This window comes from Rhinoderma darwinii, chromosome 10 (genome assembly GCF_050947455.1).
Source record: "Rhinoderma darwinii isolate aRhiDar2 chromosome 10, aRhiDar2.hap1, whole genome shotgun sequence".
Taxonomy (NCBI): Eukaryota; Metazoa; Chordata; class Amphibia; order Anura; family Rhinodermatidae; genus Rhinoderma; species Rhinoderma darwinii.
Genome location: NC_134696.1, coordinates 99,874,778 through 99,897,516, shown reverse-complemented (window position 1 = coordinate 99,897,516; position 22,739 = coordinate 99,874,778). Strand labels below are relative to the sequence as shown.

At 41.3% G+C, this 22,739-nt stretch overlaps 1 protein-coding gene across 1 annotated transcript; it reads right to left on the bottom strand.

The window, feature by feature from the left end:
• Positions 1-6,098: 6,098 nt before the first annotated feature.
• LOC142662692 (phospholipase A2 inhibitor and Ly6/PLAUR domain-containing protein-like) lies at positions 6,099-14,924 on the bottom strand. The gene is made up of 5 exons (XM_075840903.1): positions 14,873-14,924; positions 13,093-13,209; positions 10,190-10,336; positions 7,296-7,436; positions 6,099-6,316 (listed from the first exon to the last, which is right to left on the bottom strand). Exons 1-5 carry the CDS (start codon positions 14,922-14,924, stop codon positions 6,123-6,125), a joined length of 651 nt encoding a protein of 216 aa, XP_075697018.1. The 3' UTR covers positions 6,099-6,122.
• Between the last annotated feature and the right edge of the window lie 7,815 nt (positions 14,925-22,739).

The following is a 22,739-nucleotide window of genomic DNA, read 5'->3' as shown; positions in this document are numbered from 1 at the left end:
GAGAAAACATCAGCGAAGTCCTGAACAAACTCGGGTAGCGTATTCACCTCCTTAGGGGGAGAAATAGAATTAACAGAAAAACATGACGTACAACATTCATTACCCCATTTGGTTAGCTCCCCAGTATTCCAGTCAAACGTGGGATTATGCAACTGCAACCAGGGAAGACCTAGAACCAAATCGTACGATAATCCCTGCATCAATAGTACAGAGCACTGCTCCAAATGCATGGAGCCAACAAGGAGTTCAAAAACAGGGGTATGCTGTGTAAAATAACCATTAGCAAGAGGAGTGGAGTCGATACCCACTACCGGAACAGGTTTAGGCAAATCAATCAGAGGCATAGCAAGAGACATAGCAAATTCCACAGACATGATATTAGTAGAGGACCCTGAATCCACGAAGGCACTGCCGGTAGCAGACCTACCACCAAACGAGACCTGAAAGGGAAGCAATATCTTAGTACGTTTCATATTTACGGGAAATACCTGTGCGCCCAAGTGACCTCCCCGATGATCACTTAGACGCGGGAGCTCTCTGGCAGCATTCTTACGCTTGGGACAGTTGTTTACTTGATGCTTGACATCCCCACAGTAGAAGCAGAGACCATTCTTCCTGCGGAATTCTCTACGTTGTTGAGGGGACACGGAGGCCCCGAGTTGCATAGGTATTTCTGAGTCTTTAGGGGACAAACGAAGCAACGGGACTTCGGGAGGCATCATGGGGGAGTCGGAGGAAAAAACACATAAACGTTCACGTTGTCGTTCCCTGAGACGTCGGTCAAGTCGTACCACTAAAGCCATAACCTGGTCTAGGGAGTCAGAAGAGGGATAGCTAACTAGCAGGTCTTTCAGGGCGTTCGACAGACCCAACCTAAACTGGCACCTTAAGGCAGGGTCATTCCACCGAGAAGCTACGCACCACTTCCGAAAGTCAGAGCAATACTCCTCAACAGGTCTCTTACCCTGACGTAAGGTCACCAGCTGACTCTCGGCAAAGGCAGTTCTGTCAGTCTCGTCATAAATAAGTCCGAGGGCAGAAAAGAAACAATCAACGGAGGAAAGTTCAGGGGCGCCAGGAGCCAAGGAGAAGGCCCACTCTTGGGGCCCTTCCTGGAGCCGGGACATAATTATACCCACCCGCTGGCTCTCAGAACCTGAGGAGTGAGGCTTTAAGAGAAAGTAAAGCTTACAACTCTCCCGAAAGGAGAGAAAAGCCCTCCGGTCACCTGAGAACCGGTCGGGCAACTTGAGGTGGGGTTCAAGGGGTGCGGTGAGGGGAACTACCAAGGTAGCATCAGGCTGGTTGACCCTCTGAGCCAGGGCCTGGACCTGTAGGGAGAGACCCTGCATTTGCTGAGCCAGGGTTTCACGGGGTTCCATAATGGTGTCAGGGACCAGGGTAGACTAGGTATAGGGCTTGTGAATTTGTAATGGTGGGGGGGGGGGGTAGGGAAACGGACAAGTGAGCCCTAATCTACCCGCCACTCTGTCCCTGCCTACTTGCAACGACCCGCCCTAGACGACGGGGTACAACTGGGCGGCGGTCCCTGCGCTCAGTAAGTGCATGACAAACACGACAAACAAACAAGGGAACACAAGCAAGGGAAATGGGCAGTTGCTCGCGGAAACACCGTGAGCAACAGAGTAGTGAACGAGCCGAGTCAAGCCAGGAGAGTGCGAGGTACAAAGCGAAAAGCAGAAGAGTAGTCGGTAAGCCAGGGTCTGTATGGAGCAGGATCAAAAAGTAGCAGGAGCTGTAGCTGGGCCAGGAAACCTCAAGGAAAGAATTCACAAGCACAGATGGACAGGAAGAGCAGGCTTAAATAGACCGAGGGCGGGAGCTAGCTGAGTCTGGCCAGGTTGCGATAGGCTCTCCCACTCCTAAGCCTGCCAGCCTGAGTGGAGGAAGCTGGTGTCTGTCTCAGGGATGTACACTCAGGTGTTGACTGATTAATTCTGGGAGTTAACCCTGAAGCAGTGCCTGGCAGATCCTTTACAGCTCTATACATTATCCTACTATTCCCAACGCGTTTCTTCCGTCATGGGAGTCATCAGGGGATTCACAGACTGTATAGAAAAGATTGACACATCTATATAGGCTCTTAGTGTGGCAGGGGTCAAAGATCAAAAAATAAATTACATATAAACTAGCTCTCGTCTAGAGCAAATAATGAGCAAATACCAGGGTCCAAAAGTTATATATATAGAAAATATTCAAAAAATACACTTCCTCATACTACCCCCAGTGGTGGGGAGAATGCAGCAGCTCTCGCACATCTTGGGGCTCTGTGGAAATGGCACCATTTTTTACTTTTTTCACGTTGCTAGTCAGTACTGGAGTATGTGTTCACCCTATAGTCTTTTTGCTGTATCCCTTTGTAGTTCCACGTCTGACGTACGGTTCCACTGAACCCCAGGATGTGTGGGAGCTCCTGCATTGTACCCACCACTGTGGGGAAGTATCTTTTTTACATGTACTGTATGTGCTACATGACAACATACCCTAAGGACGAAGCTGTTCACAACTTTTACAACAACATCAGTAGCCCTAGGAACTCAACTGGAATACACCCCAAGGACCATTCACTCGCCAATTATCGTCATGATTCGCTTGTTTCTGTGCAATTAGAACAATTATTGGCCAGTGTTAATGAAAGATAAGATCAACAATAAACTATTGTCTATCATTGATTATCAATTGTGATGCCATAAAAATAATCGTTATTTCATGCTTTTCCAGCACGTACCCAAACTCTACATAAACCTCCATCCTGCTGCCTCATTTCATAGTGTCATCTTACAGCTCCCCCTAAAAATGTGTCTATTGTGACGTTCAGTGACCCCAAGTGGAGTAAAAGACAGTGCCTAACAGTAAAAAGCGCTATGCGCATAGTGCCCCACACTGTGCCCCACAGTAAATAACACCAAACAGATTGTGCTCCATGATTAATAGGGACATACACACAACACCCCTTTGAAAGTACCCCATAGTTATTAGCATCATACAGGCAGTGCCCCACAGTAAATCACATTGTACTTATGGTGCCTTATTGTAAATGGAACCAAAATGCAGATAATGCCCCCCTATAAAATTGTATCCTATAGATATTCCTCTGTAGTACTCCACATGAAATTGTGCCAAGTACAGTATAATGCCCTATATAAAGTTATGACCTTATTTACAATACTTGCTTATTCACATTCCCACAAGGAGTCAAGCACTGCCTATACTTGTCCTCAACCCTGGCAGTTTGCAGTTTTATGCTCACATGCTGAGGATGACATCACTGCATCACACTTGTAAGCGTGCAACGCAGGGCACCGCATATGATGCTGGCCAGAAGAAGCTAGCATTCGGGAGCAAACAGTTGCCTTGCACTTCCCATTATAGAGCTCCCGCACTTACGGAAGACATGCCAGATCTGAGCAGGACGCTTGGGCGGCACAAAAATAGAGCAAAAAAAAAAAGGGCTTTGTTTATTTGCCCCATCCCGCCCCCAACTAAAAGCCACCTTAGTCACTTGTACCAAACTCCTGCCTACACCCTGTATTACCTAACTATTTGGATTCTTGGAACTGGACCCCGGCTCTGTCTTTAGATTAACCCTTTTGCTTACTGATTTGGACATTCTGCTCTTCGCTGGTTTTGACATCTGCAACTCCTGCTATTCTTCTGTTTTCTGATTTAGACTTACAGTCTCTCCTGGTTGTGTACTCTGTTTGCTGCTTACCTTCTGGCTGCCTGGTTTTCAGTTCTGGTATTGCCTGCATTGCACCTCCTGTCCAACACCATATTCTGTTAATGCAACCTGGGTTCTATGCAGCCAAATCTAACCTGCCTTGCGGTGGGCTCTGGTGAAGACCATAGAGTAGCCTTAGACTCTGCTGATCAGAGTAGTGATGGACTTGAGATAGCGGATTATTTGTACACTTATTCCTGACAATTTCAGAAATCCACTCGCTGATCAAAAGGGCATATACGGATTTCCAGTGTCCAGGGATTACCATATGGGCAGCACTCAAGAAGTGTCTAAGAATCTTTTTCTAGTCTTAGATACTGGGCCCATTATTAAAGATAATAGCGCAATCTGGCAATCTGGGGGGTGGACGTCACTGTACAACTTGTCACTTGGTAGGAAATCTCAAATATTATTTGTGAAAATGGCTGCAAGATTGGAAGTCCTCCAAAAATGTAACGTTGCACCAGTCTCCATATTGCAATGTCAACAAAGGTAAGAAACCACTGGGTAAAATGTATGACGTATGTCAGGACATCTGCACCCTCTTGTCAAGATTTCATCGTTTTTCTCTTGGACCTGGCAATTTATTGACATCTTATTAATTAAGATAATGATTTGCTGCCAATCCGCCTCAGACCGACTTATATTGAGTTTGCATTCCCAGGGGGGTTTTTTTTCAGCAGAAGACCATAAAGAAACGTTATGATATGAGAGAAAGTGTCTGAAGCTATGGGGATTCAAACGCTTTAGAGACTGTGTGCAATGCAGCATATTCCAACCATGAGTGATCCTCTCCGGACAGGTCCCCTGAAGCATTAAAATGGAGAGAGTCGAAAGCTATCAGTCATCACCTGGCACAGCATTGTGGCGCACGAGGAATGCAAAGCCACAAAGGATTTCATGCTTACACCAGGAGGAAAGGCCGGGTTGTCAAACAGTGGGCTCATCAGACCAGCCTATGGAATAAGCCTCACCCGACGATCATCTTATCTCAAAGCTAAGGCGTTGTTGGGTCAAGAGAGTGAAATCACTGGAAACTAGCCTGGCAATATCCAAGGTAAGGACTTCAGAGATGGGTCTGTGAATGATTTCTCTATTCCCACCCACTGATAGTCAGTGCCATTGTGGAACCAATCAACTATTCTCATCAAGAGGACGACCTAATTTTATAAAAATCTAGACGACCAGCTCCAACCTTAGATTTCAGTTGAGGTCTCAATTAACCCCAGACAAAATTTCTAATTGTTTGACTGTATGTATACTTTTAAACAATGTACTCGGGTTGACAATGGAAATAATTTGCAATAGGTACAAGAACGTCGGCAGTGTGATAATTGTAATTATATTGATCTGATCAAACCATGATAATTGGAGACGATTAGAAGATTTTAGATCTTGAAGTGTCCGCTTTAAAAAAGAGAGGTAGTTCACTGTATTAAGGTTGGACAAGTCCAAGGGAATATAAACCTCCAGGCACTTAATAGCCCTAGATTGCCATTTAAAGTGAAATCAATGTTTAAGTGTTCCACCGAATCGTTGGATGTTGATATGTTAAAGGCTTCGGAAATTGAATTGCTCAAATTTTCTAATAAGTACTGGAAGAGACACCCTTGAGTTGAATATGTATATAGAAGAAAATAATCCACATATAATACCAATTGGTGATGATTCCGACCTATCTATGCATCTTTGAAGAGTGCTGAGTTATAATTTTGGACTTACGTGTGGGCTTAGACCATTATTCGAGAGTACCCCTACACACCAGCTGCAGTGCAAGCCATTCTACTTCTTATACACATTACGAAGACACATTTTCAATAAGATGTTAGTGTGAACTGTGTAAATCTTCTAGTCTCCTGTGGTGACATTATTTCATTTGTTTGACTGACAGCCACCTAAAGTTTATAACCAGCTTAACCCTCTGCCTACTGACACTGAGAATACCATTTTTACTATAGGCAGTAAAGTAAGATATGTTTATTTCAACCAGTGTTAATATAAATAATGAATACGTAAAAGAGAAAACTCCACAGTATTGTGTAGATTTATTGTTCCTTACATTTAGGTAATTATTGCTGTAGAGATCTTGGTGTACAATTTATTAGATCGGTTCATTCAGCAATTGGGGAAGTGGGGGAGGGGAAATTTCACAAAGTTTCGAATCATCACTTGAAGCAGTTTGCAAAAATAGTAAAATTACAAGAGAATGAAAAGCAATAGGAACAGGAGACAATTGTTATATTTCTTTGTGCTTAGATATTTCCCAGCCAAGATTTATTGGGAAAAATCTGACAATGATAGGAACAATATAAAAAAAAGTTCTATCTGCAAATATCTGTAATGTTTTTTGGCCCCATTAATCCAAGATTCTCAACAACTGTTAGAAGAAGAATTTCAGCAGTAGAAGACACGCAATGGCCGGAGTCAGGACGACTTTATGGAGACTCATACCGGCACTGGTGCAGATGAACTTAACTTCGGATGATATTCCTGAAGCGCTTTGGGACTGGCTGCCAATATCACAGACGCTCTTTGTTGCGCACCCCCGAATGGCTGTTGAAAGGGAGACTGATCCTATAAGAATACCAATTAGAAATGTTACAATATTAAGCCTCATATATGAAGATTGAGTAACAGAAAAACTGTCCTTGTAGACCATAGCAGCCAATCACAGTGCAGATTTCATTTCCTAAATTGTCCTAAAAATAAAAGCTGCACTGTCATTGGATAATTTTCTCTTAGACAGGTTTTATAAACTAGATTTATTTAGTATATTTTATTTATTAATGTCGATAAATGCGTTAGTTGTTCATGATTTGCAGCATCTTCGCTAACCCCCATGGAAAACATCAAAGGTTAAATGTGACATCACTTTGGGTTTGACAGGTTGTCACTTTCCTTCCTCCATACAGTTTTGAATATGAAAAAGAGATGTCTTGCCAAAATTTACAAGCTAATAGAAATATTTTTTTCAATTATCTCTACTTCTGTGAGCCCTCAATGCCAATCAGCAGCATGAAAGGGGCCCATATGTATGTGCTTTCCTGTTATTGTTATTTCCTTACATAGAGACAGTAAATCTTTTTACTGGCCCCCTAATGGGCATATCGGAAAACTATTTAGTGGGCAAAAAAGTGCTCTCTAGCTCAGTGTTGATAAGAAAAATCTTATCTGGAGGACCTGTAAACCTTCAGGGCCTTTTACATGGGCCAATAATGGGGAAAACAAGCGTTCGTACGAACTCTAGATAATTTCGCTGTGTAAACAGGGGGATGGGCAGTCAATTCACTGATTGGATCTTTTATGCGGCCAAAAAAATGGGCGCCAGTCGGCACTTTGTGTAAACAGGGAGATGTGATTTCATCCAGAAGCAAATGCATGGGGATGGACAAATATTAATGATTGCTTGTTCCCATACATTAACAATCGTTGCCTCTTGTGAATGGATTGCGGCTGTATCGTCGATCAGCACTCGTTTTATGGCTGGTATCAAGCCATATAAAAGCACCGTCCCCTTTAAAGTGAAATAAAAAAACATTAAAATTCTTGTTACCTGTTACTTTTGTTGTCTGGAGAAGACACATATTCTCGTTTCCTGTGCATTGTAATGTATCTGAAGTGTAACACCAGTTAGAGTCAAGAGATATGCAGGATCGGCAGACCTGTCCATTGGGGACAGAGCTTGGTGAAGGTACTGGAACCGAAAAGGAGAAGAACAGAAATAAAAATGGAGTTTTTTTCATAACATTTAGTCGATCATGTATTTTTTTGTATGAACCTATGAAGAACTTTCATCATCCACCTTCTCCATGATAAAGAGGTTGCCCGTCTGCTAGAGGTCATTAACATCTCAATCAGTTGGTTTTGCCCAGGGCACTTCTTGGTCAGTGGTCACCTTCTCTATGGATGGAAACCATGGAGCTTCAACGCCGTACACAGACACTTGTGGTCCTCCAGAGTGAGAACTTCTCTTGTCAACAGGTCTCTATGATGACTTGCTAGAGGCACCACCTGTATTACCTATACATTCCTTATGAAGACACATAGTATGATGTTGCCCAAGGCAGAAATCCCATTTAAAGGCTATGTAAACCTTCGACTGCATTAAAAAAAAAAAAAAAATATTAGAGAATTTAAGACAACTTTTTAATAGTTTTTTTTTTAATTAAAAAAGTTTTTTTTACAGATACAGCTTCTATGTATCCTGGATACATAGAAGCGGTATCTTGCACTCAAACCCAAATCCATCAGGTCAGCAGTCCTCCCGGCTTTGGTGATAGCAGGATCCACCGGTTATCGATCACATCTAAGTTCATGAACACAGATGTGATCCTGCATGTCAGAGAGACGCCCGACCCGCTGTTACCAAAGCCGTCAAGCCCGCTAATCTGACGGATTAGGGTTTTTGCGCAAGATACAGATTCAGTGTATCAAGGATACATAGAAGCTGTATCTCAGAAGGTGAAAAAAACGAAAATAATAAAAACAATTAAAAAGTTGTTTTAAATCCTCTAATACATTGTTTTATTTAAAAAAAAAAAAAGTGCTCGAAGGTTTACATAGCCTTTAAATCCAAATTGCTCTAAATTCACATTTAACCACTCAGCGACCCAGTCAATTTTTTTTTGTTTTTCTTTCACGGATTCCAAGAACCATAACTTTTTTATTTTTTATTAATGTTGCTTATTTTTTGTAGAACATACCCATTGCTATAATTTTATGGTACTATACATAAGTCATTTAAATTATTTTGAATACATTTTTTGGGGGGCGAGATGAACAAAACAATGATTATGGCATTTTCTTTTTTTACCATTTACTATGCAGGATAAATAACATAATAATGTATCCTCCAAGCCGTTACAGACATGGCAATACCAACTGTGTATAATTTAAATTTTTTTCTATATTTTTTTCATTTTATTAAATGTTTTATATATATATATATATATATATATATATATATATATATATATATATATTTATTTTTTTTTGTTAGTCCCACTAGGGGACCTTACCATGCCATCTCTTATTCGTTCATATAATACACTGCAATACTTCAATATTGCAGTGTATTATGCCTTAGTATATTGCTGACAGACATCCTATTAGGGCTTAACAGGCGTACTATGGCAGACCTAGGGGTCATTGTTAAGCCCCTGGCTGCCATAGCTACTCATCGGCACTCTGATATCATTTGGCGGGTGGGCAATGGGGTGACTGAGTGAGCTCCTTCCTCTGTCTAACCACTTAGTTGCTGCAGCCGCTATTGACCACAGCATGTAAGGGGATAAATGGCAGGGATCAGAGTTAACTCCAATCCCAGCCATTGCAGCACAGTGCCAACTGTAATATATAATTAACACCCATTGCCAATAGCGCAGGCTCATCTCCTAAACCCGCGCCATCACAGCCCATACATGTATGGTTGAGTGTTGTAAGTACGGTGGATGTCGGGAAGGGGTTACTTAGAAATAATCAAACTATAGTGTTAGTGTTAGGTCAAGAACGCTCTGTATAAAGTCACATGGCTCGTGTTCCTGTGTCCCATTGATAAGCACTAAGCAGCAGGGTAACATTGTAATATAGTTGATAATGATAAGGTTGATCCAGAGGAAGGCAAAAATCTTCATGAGGCAAAAATGGATTTTCATCATCGTAAGGGTAAAAAACCCACTTGCCGTGTTCTGGGCGAATACACTGCGTCAAGCTTTGCAGCATATCCTCCTTGAACACAACAGGGAATGCCCGAACATTTGCACCACATTGTAAAGCAGCAGCGGAAAAAAAAACAAAAAACTTTCATTTGTAACCCCTCCCTCTTCTCTGCGCGCAGTCTGGCCTCCTGGGATGACGTTGCAGGCCATGTGACCGCTGTATCCTGTAATTGGGTGCAACGGTCACATTGCATGAAACGTCATCCCAGGAGGCCAGACTGGAGAAGAGGCAGGGAAATCTGGGTAAGTATAACTATCATTATTTTTCTCTTACCTGAGATTTTTGCGGCGGAATTGCTAAGGTCGCAACACAGACCACTTTGTTGTGTCTTTAAGCACCTCATTGAATTCAATGGGGCAAACTCTCAACAGAAGAGCTGCAATTCCGCAGCATTAATTGACATGCTGCGGCGGACGAAACCGCACCGCAAGTCAATTTATGTGCGTTTTTTAGGCAGTGTGGAGACGAGATTTGTTGAAATGTCACCCACACTGCTGCTACTGTATTACGCTGCAGATTTTCCGCAAATAATCTGTTGCGGAAAATCCGCAGTGTTTACGGCGTGTATGTTCGTACCCTAAGGGAAAACAAAGGAGAGACTATGTAATAAAAAATGGCTGTAATTCCTAATCGGTTAATGCAAGTAAACTTGGATTCCTAGAGTCAATGAACGATTTCCTTTCGTAGACTACAGGTACATGTAGATAAGAGTAGAAATGGAGGACTTACATGTAGGAATTGTAGGAGTACAGTTGTCAGTGTTACAACACGCAGTGACCATCCTGGTTTGTCCTTGTGGTATGCCGATGCTGCCGATGAAGTTACATTGAGATGTAGGTGTGCATTCCCTGACCAAAGCTTGAGTCGTTACTCCACCTACAAAAAAAAAACAAAACAGAACAATTAATTTTTTCTTACAAAAATTGTTAATGGGGTTCATTGTTTTGTACAATCTGTACTTGTTAGAAGTGTCTCCTTGTTGGGAACCCCAGCGATCAGCTGTGATCTGTGGGGAATGAACCAAAATGGGACATAGCCCTTAGAAAAGTAATGTACTCCAAAAATAAAAGTACAAAAAATCTTTATTGAATATAATAACAAATGACAAATGATGAAAAAGAGATATGATACAATAAATACGGAGACATATACAACAGGGTCAGATGGAAATAGACCAAGACCAACAAAATCAACCGTCCACTGATGACCTATAGCACGCTTGAGTATAAATAAGTAATCAGTAAGTCCAGGGGTATGGGGTGGTAGGTCCCATACATAGTGCCATGCTATCAGCTAAAATATCAACGTATGGAGAAATGTAGCCTGCACAGAATATAGTGAATGTGGTAGTACGTACAAAACCTGCAAAGTATATATGGTAGTACGTAACGAATGCAGCTGTAAACGTATGCAGATAGTATGACGGCTCAAATGGCCAAGAAAAATATAGCTGACATGGCTGAATGACAAAGCACAATACTGTGGAGGCTACACAAAGCTGAAAAAACCTATGCACATACCCTGAGACATGATGAAAGGCGTGAAGGCTCAAAGGAGTGGATGGGTGAACAAGCGCCTCGACGCGCGTTTCGCCCTGTGACCGGCTTCATCAGGAGCTAGAGGCTACATACATTAAAAATCCAGGGGTTTAAATAATAAGTAGACAGAGTTAGGCTCACCTGCGGTGAATGAAAATCGGCGCTCGACACGCCCACCGGGCGGCACACGCATCACGGGACGCGCCGCGCGTCATGTGACAGGTGCCACGTGATGGAAACATCTCCATCTCCGTTTTTAGGTTTATATACTATAAGGGACCCCAATTTATGCCATCTTTGGTGTGAGGTTTTTGTTTAGGTTGTTGTGATCTGTGGGGAAACCTGACAGTAGGTGTTCAATTTCCCTGCAGCGCCACCACAGGTGAAATTAAGCATTACACAGTGTCCATTCATATCAATGTGTTGTCTGTGTAATGAAGGCCAGGACAGGTCCTCCAGAGAGATAGAGATGTTCTTTAAATCCGCTCTCCACTGTGGCCAAGATATAAAGATCCTGAACAAGGGACCCCCCTCTATTAACTGTTAGGCTGGGTTCACACGACCTATTTTCAGAAATTTTACGCCTCGAATTACGTCTGAAAAAACAGCTCCATTACGCCGACAAACATCTGTCCATTACTTTCAATGGGCTTTACGATGTACTGTGCCGACGACCTGTCATTTTACGCATCGCTGTCAAAAGACGGCGCGTAAAATTACAGCCTCGTCAAAGAAGTACAAGACACTTCTTGGGACGTTTTTGTAGCCGTTTTCTCATAGACTCCAATGAAAACTGCTCCAAAAAGGCCGTAAAAAAGCAGCGAAAACGCAGTGAAAAACGCAGCGAAATACGCGAGTTGCTCAAAAAACGGCTGAAAATTGGGCTGTTTTCCCTTGAAAACAGCTCCGTATTTTGAGACGTTTTTGACTCTGCGTGTGAACATAGCCTTAGGGTGTATAAAAATAGTTTTTCATTTTTTTTTAACACATACATAGTTTTATTGAAATAATAACTACAATCATTCCATTGCACAGCATTAAAAAAAAAATAGAAATGTTTTAGCGAACATAAGAATGTCCTTGCGATTTAGTGAAGTGTTCCTTTAAATGTTGTGTAATAGTCAATTTCAGAGTAGGGAATAAGTCCTGAAGATGACAGTGTGAACAGTAGGACATACAGTATATACATATTCTGCCATCCGATGCTCACTTTTTCAACCTTCTTTAAATCTATAAATTACACCCCCCCCCCCCTCTAAGCAACTGCCTACCCTTTCCTCCCACATTGCAGGTTGGGAAGCGTCGCTCCCGCCATCTTTTAAGACCATTTTACACAGGACAATGAGGTGAAGGAGCGCTGGCACGTGTGCTCCTTTCTGATCATTGGCCAATGTAAACAGGAAAGCAATTAGGCGACGAACGAGCAGACATCAGATATTCGGCTGATTGCAACTTTTATGATGTTATAAAAATGGTCTCTTGTCGGCAGCACATCTCCCTGTGTGAACAGGTGATATAATACCGACAAGATGCAGAAGAATAGGGATAAATGATCTCAGTAACTTTAAAGGGTAACTAAATGTTTGACAAACTTCTGACATGTCATAGTGACATGTCAGAAGTTTTGATTGGTGGGGGTCCGAGCACTGAGACCCCCACCGATCGCTCAAACAAAGCGTCAGAAGTGCTCGTGTGATCGCTCAGCCGCTTCGTTTCTGTTCGACTTTTTCCAGAAATCAATGTATCGGAGTACGGGCTCAATAGAAAGTTTATGAGCCTGTACTCCGATACATCGGCTTTCTGGAAAAAGCCAAAGAGACATGAAGAGGGTACGAGCAATTCTGCCGCTTAGTTTGAGCAATTGGTGGGGGTCTCAGTGCTCAGACCCTCACCAATCAAAACTTCTGTCTTCCTAACAGGAATGTGCCCATTTACTGCCCACAAGAAGGGATATAAAAAAAATGATGAGGAATTGAAAAACAAAGTTTATTAGAAAATCACAAAACTTTATACAATGATTACGATTTGTTTACATAAAACTGGAACCCCCCTTTAAAAAAAACGGCAAAGATTGTACTAAGTCATATAACTCACCTGCTCTGGCTTCACTGTATGAGGATCCACACACAGAGCCCGAAGGACAAGTATTGCTGCTGCCTGAGCACGTGGAGGCCAATGTAGACGAACACACGGTACACGTGAGAGCGTAACCTAAAGAGACGTCACACGATCAGCACATCCATCAATTATTACTCTGTTGTTTGCCAAAACTTTTTTTTCTGCTGTAATGTCACTGAGATGAGCGACATCTGAGACAAATGTTTAAGGGGGGCTTCACACGTAGCGTTTTAAGGAAATACAACACATTTTTTTACGGCATACTTCCTGCCGTCGTTTTTTTGCCGTGATTTTGTGTGAAGTCAATAGGAAATATTTAAGCACACTACAAGCAGTGGCGATTTGTTTTTAATTGCAGCAGGGGCTTTTTTTTTTTACTGGTGTTTTCCATAGGCTTCTCTAAAGGAAAGAAAAAATGGCAGAAAAAAAAGCAGGTAAAAAATGTGTGACTACAAAAAAGTCTTTTTACAAGCCCCCTAAAAAAACGGCACAGAAAAATTGTGTGTGAAGGAAGCCTAAATTCATGAACAGGAGTAGAGGTAACACCTGTGCTACAGAGACTTATTGTTCTGGAGAGTCTACTGGACATTATTATTATTATTATTATTATTATTATTATTATTATTATTATTATTAATAAAATAGTTATTATGTAACTTTATTTTATATTGTTATATTATTATTATTATTTTTTTTTTAATATAATTTTTTTTATTTTTTTTTGTATTATATTATTGTTTTTTTATTATTTTATATTATTATACTATTATTATTTTTTATTATTATTTTATTTTATATAATTATATTATTATTTTTTATAATTCTATTTTATATTATTATTAATAACCCCTTCCCTTCATTCACCGTGTGTGTATATATATATATATATATATATATATATATATATACAGCACACGTCGGCTGGGGGAGTATGGAGCGGGCTCACGGGCTGAGCCCGCTCCATAGAACGAACGTGTCGGCTGTGTATTACAGCCGATACTTCTGGGTAATGAGCAGGTTGCTGCTCAAGCGTGATCCTGCTCGTTTAACCATTAAATGCCATGGCATTTAAATGACAAAAAACAGTGGGACGACCTCCTGTTACGTTCCAATGCCCCCCACCGCGGCACGATCGGGCGGTGCCGTTGGTTGGCGTGGCAGCCTGGGGGACTGAGGACGGCCCCCACGTCCGCCATCTTCGTACTGCTATGAAGCCCTGCCTCCAGCAGAGCTTCATAGGAGACTGTCAGTATCACGATATACTGCAATACATTAGTATTGCAGTAAATCGTGCAAGCGATCCAGCGATCACTGGTTCAAATCCCCTAGGGGACAAGTAAAAACCGTAAAATAAAGTTTTTTTTAATAAAGAAAAAAGAAAAAAAATTAAAAGTTCAAAAAAATCCCTTTTTCCCCATTTTCCCTCAAGCGCAATGAAAATTTATTTTTTAAACATAACTGGTATGGAAACTATTACAATATATCATTATTTAGTCTGCACATTGAACGCCGTATAAAATATAAAAAGTCAGAATTTCTGTTTTGTTGTCACTTCATCTCTTGCAAAAAAATAAAATGAAAAGTTGTCAAAAAGTACCCCAAAATGGTACCAATAGAAACTGCAGTTCGCCCTGCAAAAAATAAGCCCTCATACCGCTAAATCGACGGAGGTTAATAACAATATTATGAATAAATCCCTAAAAAATAAACCAAAGAGACAAATAATTTTATGATACGATTTTTTTAGAAAACTTACTTGGTGCTAAAAGAGCTGAGAGAAGACTCAGAATTGCGATCAGGGAAGCCATTGTTCAATTCCCGTCGACAGCTCCTAGTGTGGGAAGAAAAACTTGGTCGAGGTTCTTCATTTATAGTTTTTTCGTGGCGGGTCATAAAAATAATTTCACGGACTTGCTCAGCAGGAAATTATCCCTTTTTTTTTACAAATGCAATGACTAAGGGCAGGTTACACTTGAAACCTACGTCAGTAAGCTGTACTTTATTTGCGTTATCTAACAAAGAATATTGCTTTATATGGGGAACTTCGATTGCTGGCACATTTTTTCCTTTGAGTCATAGTCCATAGTTACGTGGACCAACCAACATCAAGAAATAGAGGTGTGTCCATTTTGGACACTGATCATTACATATACACGGGAAACAGATTTGGGATTAAGCTCATTTTAACTGAGTATTATGGGGTTGATGCCAGGTAGCAACTGCAAAAGCAGGAAGTCCAGGCGAGGGATCCGGCATTATCCCTTCCCGATTCCCCATTGATTCAATTATATCCACTATCTTAGGACACGAATATAATTGAGCAATCAGGCACTGACCGGCAGGTGCAAGGAATCCATCGACCCACTTCCCTTTTTCTGTGATGCAGGTGGCTGGATTACATCATCGCACCGCCTGCATCATTACACAAGAGCCAGACCTGTATCGCTAGATGACAGCTCAGGATCTGGGACAGGTGAACATATTTTACTTGGATGAGGTAGGGGGCACAATTATTTTCAGAGGGCAGTAGAGTCACATTATTTTTTTTATGGGGCACAGTGCATTTTATTATTTATATGAGGGGCACAGAGTGTAGTATTATTTAGAGGCACAATGCATAATATATTTTTTTCCAGAGGGAACAGAGCATAGTATTATGTATGTCAGAAGCACAAAGTAAAGTATTAATAATATCAGGGGGCACAGTGTACATTATTATTTATTACAGAGGGCACAGTATATAGTATTATTTACTTTCACAGTCCCAGTGTACAGTATTATTTATTTCAGGGGCACAGTGTATTGTATTATTTATTTGGGGGGGGGGCATAGTGTACAGTATTATTTATTTCATGGGGCACAGTGTATTGTATTATTTATTTCCGGAGGCACAGTGTTTAGTATTATTTATTTCATGGGGCACAGTGTATTGTATTATTTAGTTCAGGGGGCACAGTGTACAGTATTATTTATTTCAGGGGCACAGTGCATAGTATTATTTATTACAGAGGGCACAGTGTACAGTATTATTTATTTCAGGGGCACAGTGTATTGTATTATTTATTTGGGGGGGGGCATAGTGTACAGTATTATTTATTTCATGGGGCACAGTGTATTGTATTATTTATTTCCGGAGGCACAGTGTTTAGTATTATTTATTTCATGGGGCACAGTGTATTGTATTATTTAGTTCAGGGGGCACAGTGTACAGTATTATTTATTTCAGGGGCACAGTGTATAGTATTATTTATTTCAGGGGGCACAGTGTACAGTATTATTTTGTTCAGAGTCACAGTATATTTTATTATTTATTTTAGTGCCAAATTTTAATGTATTAATTGTTTCAGGGAGCATCATGTGTAGCACTTTTGTCTGGGCCACAGTGTGTGAAGCTATTATTTTTAAATAACACAGTTTGTTTCAGAAATATATACAGAAGACACATTGTGTGGAGCCTGTGTTAACATGTTGTACAGTGTGTAGCAGCATTGTTTTCAGGGACACCGTGTGTAACACTATAATAGTTGGGGGCACACTGTGCGGCACTATGATAGTCAGTTGGTACAGTGTGTGACATTATTATATTCAGGGGGCACAGTGTGAAGCACTATGAGGAGGTTGTCCTAATATAGTGAAGGAGAATATACTGCAAAACTGAGGCGCTTAAGATGTCTAGCCAGCAAACTCTGCAGAGGCGAGACGAAGCTGTAAGAAGTTGTCATGAAGGTCTAGGCCGAATGGAGAAGAAAAGGGAAAGATAACGTCTATAATCAGAGAAGAAGTCACTTGTGAGTCACTGAATGTAAATGTTTATTCTTTCTCTGACTGGGCACCATCAGTATTGTGTTCACTTTTAAGGTCTGCAGTGAGAAAATGGGTGCTACCAAAAAAGTCATACCACCCATTAGCTCGCTGCAGATCATACAGTGACTACCGTACTGATTAGAGGCAGAATAAACACTTACATTAAGTGATGCACAGGGGATGTCTCCCTCCGATCCAGACCTCTATGATGACTTCTCCCAGCCATGGCCCATTTCGTCAGTTTTCCTCTCATATGTCTTCACAGCTTCTCACTTTTCAAACAGTTCTGCACCTATAAACGAAGATAACATTTCTCATGGTGCCACACACAATGCCCCTAAATATAGTAGCACCATACACTGCACCCCTACACACACACACACACGCGCACGCACACACACACACACACACACACACACACACACACACACACACACACACACACACACACACACACACACACACAGTGCCCCTATAGAGCCCCTTGTAGACAGTGCCCCACATAGGGCCACCTGTAGACAGTGCCTTATATAGAGCCCCCTGTAGACAGTGCCCCACATACATAGTGCCACCTTCATAAACTCCTGTGGATACTGCCCCGCAAAGAGCCCCTGTAGATAGTTCCCTACATAGTGTCCCACATACAGCCCCACTAGATAGTGCCCCACATATAGCCTCCCCTGGAGACAGTGCCCACATATGACCCCCCTGTAGATAGTGCTCAACATATAGCCCCCACTTCCTGTAGATAGTGTTCCACATATAGCCCCCAATTCAGCCCCCACTTCCTGTAGATAGTGTTCCACATATAGCCCCCACATACAGCCCCACCTCTTGTAGATATTGCTGCACATATATCCCCCCCATATATAGTGCTCCACATATAGCCCTTCACACTTTTAACAGAAAAAAAATTCTTCTGAGCAAGTCTGCTGGGGGTGAAGGACGCAAGCGGCGATATGTCGTCATTGCACCACTTGCATCGTTAAAAGGTACTGAGTGGCAGGGCAAGTAATTCAACCCGGCCAATCAGCGCCTTTCAACATTGCGTCGTTGAAAGGCATTGATTGACAGGCTGCCTTGCCGTGTCATTTAATGGCGCAAGTGGCGCGATTACATAATTGAAAGGCGCTGAATAGTGGGGCAGTGCCCTGCCTTTCAGCGCTTATGCATGTAATTGTATCTGCGTCTTATATACGCAGGTACAATTATAGTGCAGGAAGGGGTGGCGGCGGCTGTTTTCAGTGGCGTGCCACCCCCTCAGAGAGAAAGGCTCCAACATTGTGAGCTGAAGTGATGCACTAGGGTAATAAGTACCCCACTTTTGTTCACTGAAATTCTACAGAGTGCTGCCAGAATATTTTGTTCTATATAGACGGGACATTGGTCGGTTCCCTAGGGCTTGCACCCACAGATCGCCAGGGCTGCTGGATTTTTGGATTAGATAGATAGATAGATAGATAGATAGATAGATAGATAGATAGATAGATAGATAGATAGATAGATAGATAGATAGATAGATAGATAGATAGATAGATAGATAGATAGAAAATAATGTACCTTTTAATAGATGTAAGATGTAAGATGTTTGTGAATTGGAAGCTGATTTGAACACACTAAGTGTTTGGGCGTCCACTTGGCAAATTAAGTTTAATGTAGATAAATGTAAAGTTATGCACCTGGGTACCAACAACCTGCAGAATTATATGTCCTAGGAGGAGCTACACTGGGGGAGTCACTTGTTGAGAAGGATCTGGGTGTACTTGTAAATCATAAACTAAATAACAGCATGCAATGTCAATCAGCTGCTTCAAAGGCCAGCAAGATATTGTCCTGTATTAACAGAGGCATGGACTCGCGGGACAGGGATGTAATAATGCCACTTTACAAAGCATTAGTGAGGCCTCATCTAGAATATGCAGTTCAGTTCTGGGCTCCAGTTCATAGAAAGGATGCCCTGGAGTTGGAAAAAATACAAAGAAGAGCAACGAAGCTAATAAGATGGAGAATCTAAGTTATGAGGAAAGATTAAAAGAACTAAACCTATTTAGCCTTGAAAAGAGACGACTAAGGGGGGACATGATTAACTTATATAAATATATTAATGGCACATACAAAAAATATGGTGAAATCCTGTTCCATGTAAAACCCCCTCAAAAAACAAGGGGGCGCTCCCTCCGTCTGGAGAAAAAAAGGTTCAACCTGCAGAGGCGACAAGTCTTCTTTACTGTGAGAACTGTGAATCTATGGAATAGTCACCGCAGGAGCCGTCACAGCAGGGACAGGAGACACCGCAGGAGCCGTCACAGCAGGGACAGGAGATGCTGCAAAAAAAGGCAAAGATAATTTCCTAGAACAAACAAATATTAGCTCCTATGTGTAGAATTGTTTTTACTTCCCCTTTCCCATCCCTTGGTTGAACTTGATGATGGACATATTTCTTTTTTTTAATTTCAACCGTACAAACTATTTAACTATGTAATAAAAAAGAGCAAGGACATTTGAAACAAACATAAAATAATAAATCTGTCAAAGTCCACACTACATGTCAGAGAAGACATTTAGGAAAATGTTGTTCCTGTTCCGTCCTATGACTCCGGCCCTTATTGATAACCAACCTACCGCTTGACAACGGCGACCAGACACCACAGCCAGACCCTCTCTTGTCCCTATACCATTATACCCTTGAATTAAAAACTGAAAACATGCTATCACTGAATGAGGAATATATACTACCCTCCCCCTGGATGAGTAGAACCTGTATAAATACGAGCTATCACTGAAATGACTCACCGGTGTAGACTGAAACGTAATGTTTAACAGATGTAATAAAAAAAGAGTCAAGACATTTGAATTTTATGACTAAGATAAAACAAATATAAAATATTAAGTCTGTCAAAGTCCATTCTGCCGGTCAGGGAAGGTCTAGGGAATAAAGTACATGGACAGAACTTTCCGGCTGTCCATGAGAGCCAGTGATAGGGCTTAATAGGACCAGAATTTTGTTACGTTCCTTCTATGATATATTATTTTGTGGTTGTATTAGCTTGGAGATAAAAATACAAATGTTCATTCTCATTTTTATTGTATCTATTAAAATTACATTTTTAACTGCACCAGTTGGTCATTTCAGGGATATCTGATCACTAACATACTTGGACTTTCTTCCGAATATATAGATGATCGGACATAACCAGGAAGGCGGACGCCGAATATCCCGTAGCAGGCTCTTGTATCCTCTGTTAAATATTTCCAGCAGTAATGAGAGTAACCTGTAATCAAACAAATGGACATTGACACTCTGTTATTAACACGTCCAGTGGTCGGGTCATGTTGGGAGGTGTAGTGTTTTATGTATAGTATAATAGAATTGTATGATGGTCATGTCCAGTTGTTGGGTCATGTTGGGGGTGGTAGTGTTTTTTGTATAGATTATAATAGAATTGTATGATGGTCATGTACAGTGGTTGGGTGTTGTAGTATTTTATGTATAGCGTATAATAGAATTGTATAAAAGTCATGTCCAGTGGTTAGGTAATGTTGGAGGTTGTAGTGCTCTCTGTACAGAGTATATTAGAATTGTATTATAGATCAGTCCAGTGGTCGGTTCATCTTGGGTGGTGGAAGCGGCTGGACTGCCATATCCTGCCACCATTGTTCATGGGACTTAGGGAGAAATTTATCAACCTTTGCCAGTTTTTTGGCCTAGAAAAGTCGCAAAATAACCCAAAAGTCACAATTTTTAATTGCCTTTTTTGCCACAATCACCACTTTTGTGAAAATGGGGTGTGGTTTCACAAAGGAGTGGGGTCACTATGGCCTGACAAATGACGTCAATTATAATGAAAATCAGCTCCTAGCTGGCACAGATTTTACTCTGTATGGCAAAGCAAGTAGAGTCCCATATTAGGCCCCATACCTTGCCTCCCCCCAGATCAGACTACCCTTCATCAGATTAACCTCATATTGGGCAATTAAATAAATTAAAAATAAAATGTATGCTCCTCTTCTCCCCTCCGGGCCCCTTCAACAAGATGTGGCTCGTGAAACGTATTGAAGCCCAGCAGCGTCAGGAACTTGTATGAGCCGGAGCATGCGGAGTGAGCCTGAGGGGACACAGAGGGGAGAAGAGGAGCGGTTAGGTGAATATACTTACTTTTATTTTATGTTCTATGTGGGGGGATATATGGCGCATAGCCAGTAAAAAAATGTGACGGATTTATTAAAAGGCATGCACCTCTTAATAAATCTGTTGCCTCTTACTCCAGTGGAGCAGATAGCTAAGACTGATGTATGAAACGCCGACATTAAATCTGCCCCGATATGTTGGAGAGCCAGCAATATCATTCAAATGGTTGTTGTTAGGCCTTGATAGGCAATTATGCCCAAGCTCCTCTGTCAATCACAGTGCCACCTCGTACATGCTATCAAGCACTATGCCACCCTCTTATGCCAAGCAGTTGAATTTTCAGGGGATATTGTTGGTGAATACTATGAAAACATGAAAGTTTTTTTAAAACCTACCATTGTCCCTCGATTTTAGGTTAAATGGACAACAAAGCCTTAGAAATAGTAATGGTGGGCTCCTACTTGATTGCTGTTTTATGGCTTGAAGACAGTAGTAAAGCAGCAGTAGATGAGGTATGAGTGCAGTACCTTGGACTACCACTAGAAGACATTAATATAACGGTTCCTGTCAGATTTTAGTAACGTAGTGAGCTTTGCTTCTTCCATTACACACTAATACCAATGGCTGGTACACTACGTTATTAGTCAAATAACCCAAGGAATTGTTAAACCCAAGAAGAAAGTGATCTACATCATTGTTAACTTCAGATTAATTTGTCCAATGATGGACCTCATGGTCCATGTGGTGGTTAGGCAAGACCATAACGTCACACACACTGGTTCCACTAAAGCATCCTCTGGTCCTCAGATTAGAACTGAGGTGGCCACTGTTAGGGCCTTCAGAGATGTACCATGATGTAGGGTGTGTGAAAGAAGAAGGCTGTGTTTGGATATGGTAGGACAGATATACTAGTTATCATAGAGGAGTCTTATGTATGTTATGGAGGAGCCAGGTTTTTTTTAACAAAAGCACCCAAATAAGACATTCTCGGAAGTTGTAGTCCCATATAGCAACATATCTTTGGCCTGGGTTGGTAGAAGAGATACAGAACCAGTTGTTTAGTTATGGGCCAAGAACAACCCAACATGACACGACCCACACCAGGAGAAAGAAGACAAGCATAAAGCCATTAAAGATACCGTATCTGCACTGAGCAGAGGTTTTGGACAGGGTTTCTACAGTAATCCCCTTAGGTACTTGTATTTTTGGATTCAACCCATTGAGGATCAGGGAATCCATTGACTGATGAAATTACCAACAGAATACAGACAGAATTTATTTTTTTAACTCTTGGTTTCAATCCAAGGAAATAATTGCCTGGAATATTGTTTGGGGTGGGGCAATGTAGACAGAATAATAGGGGAGGTTTCTGTTAAAGCAATCTGCTCCCATGTCAAACATAAGGCTGTCCAAGCCTCTTTCCAAACTTACCGTGCTGTAAGACCTTGGTGACAAAATAAATGTCCCTAGGTAAATATATATAGAAGACTATTTTTATATATTGAATCACAATTTTTTTAATTGTCTCTTTGAGCCTTGAATTGTCACTAAAGTGTCATGAGTTTCAAGCAGTTGTAATGGATCTTAAAATAATAAATTGACAAGTTGAAATTGATGTAAAGGTTTAAAAAGTTCTATCATACCATATAGACAACCTCTTTCGATAGGCCATTTTAGGGCATCTGGACGT

Coding starts and splice junctions, on each gene's coding strand:
- LOC142662692 (XM_075840903.1), bottom strand. CDS start 14,924: ATGGCTTCCCTGATCGCAATTCTGAGTCTTCTCTCAGCTCTTTTAGCA. Junction 10,337..13,092: donor ATACAGTGAAGCCAGAGCAG/GTGAGTTATATG, acceptor TTTTTTTTGTAG/GTGGAGTAACGACTCAAGCT. Junction 7,437..10,189: donor TACTCCTACAATTCCTACAT/GTAAGTCCTCCA, acceptor TTTCGGTTCCAG/TACCTTCACCAAGCTCTGTC.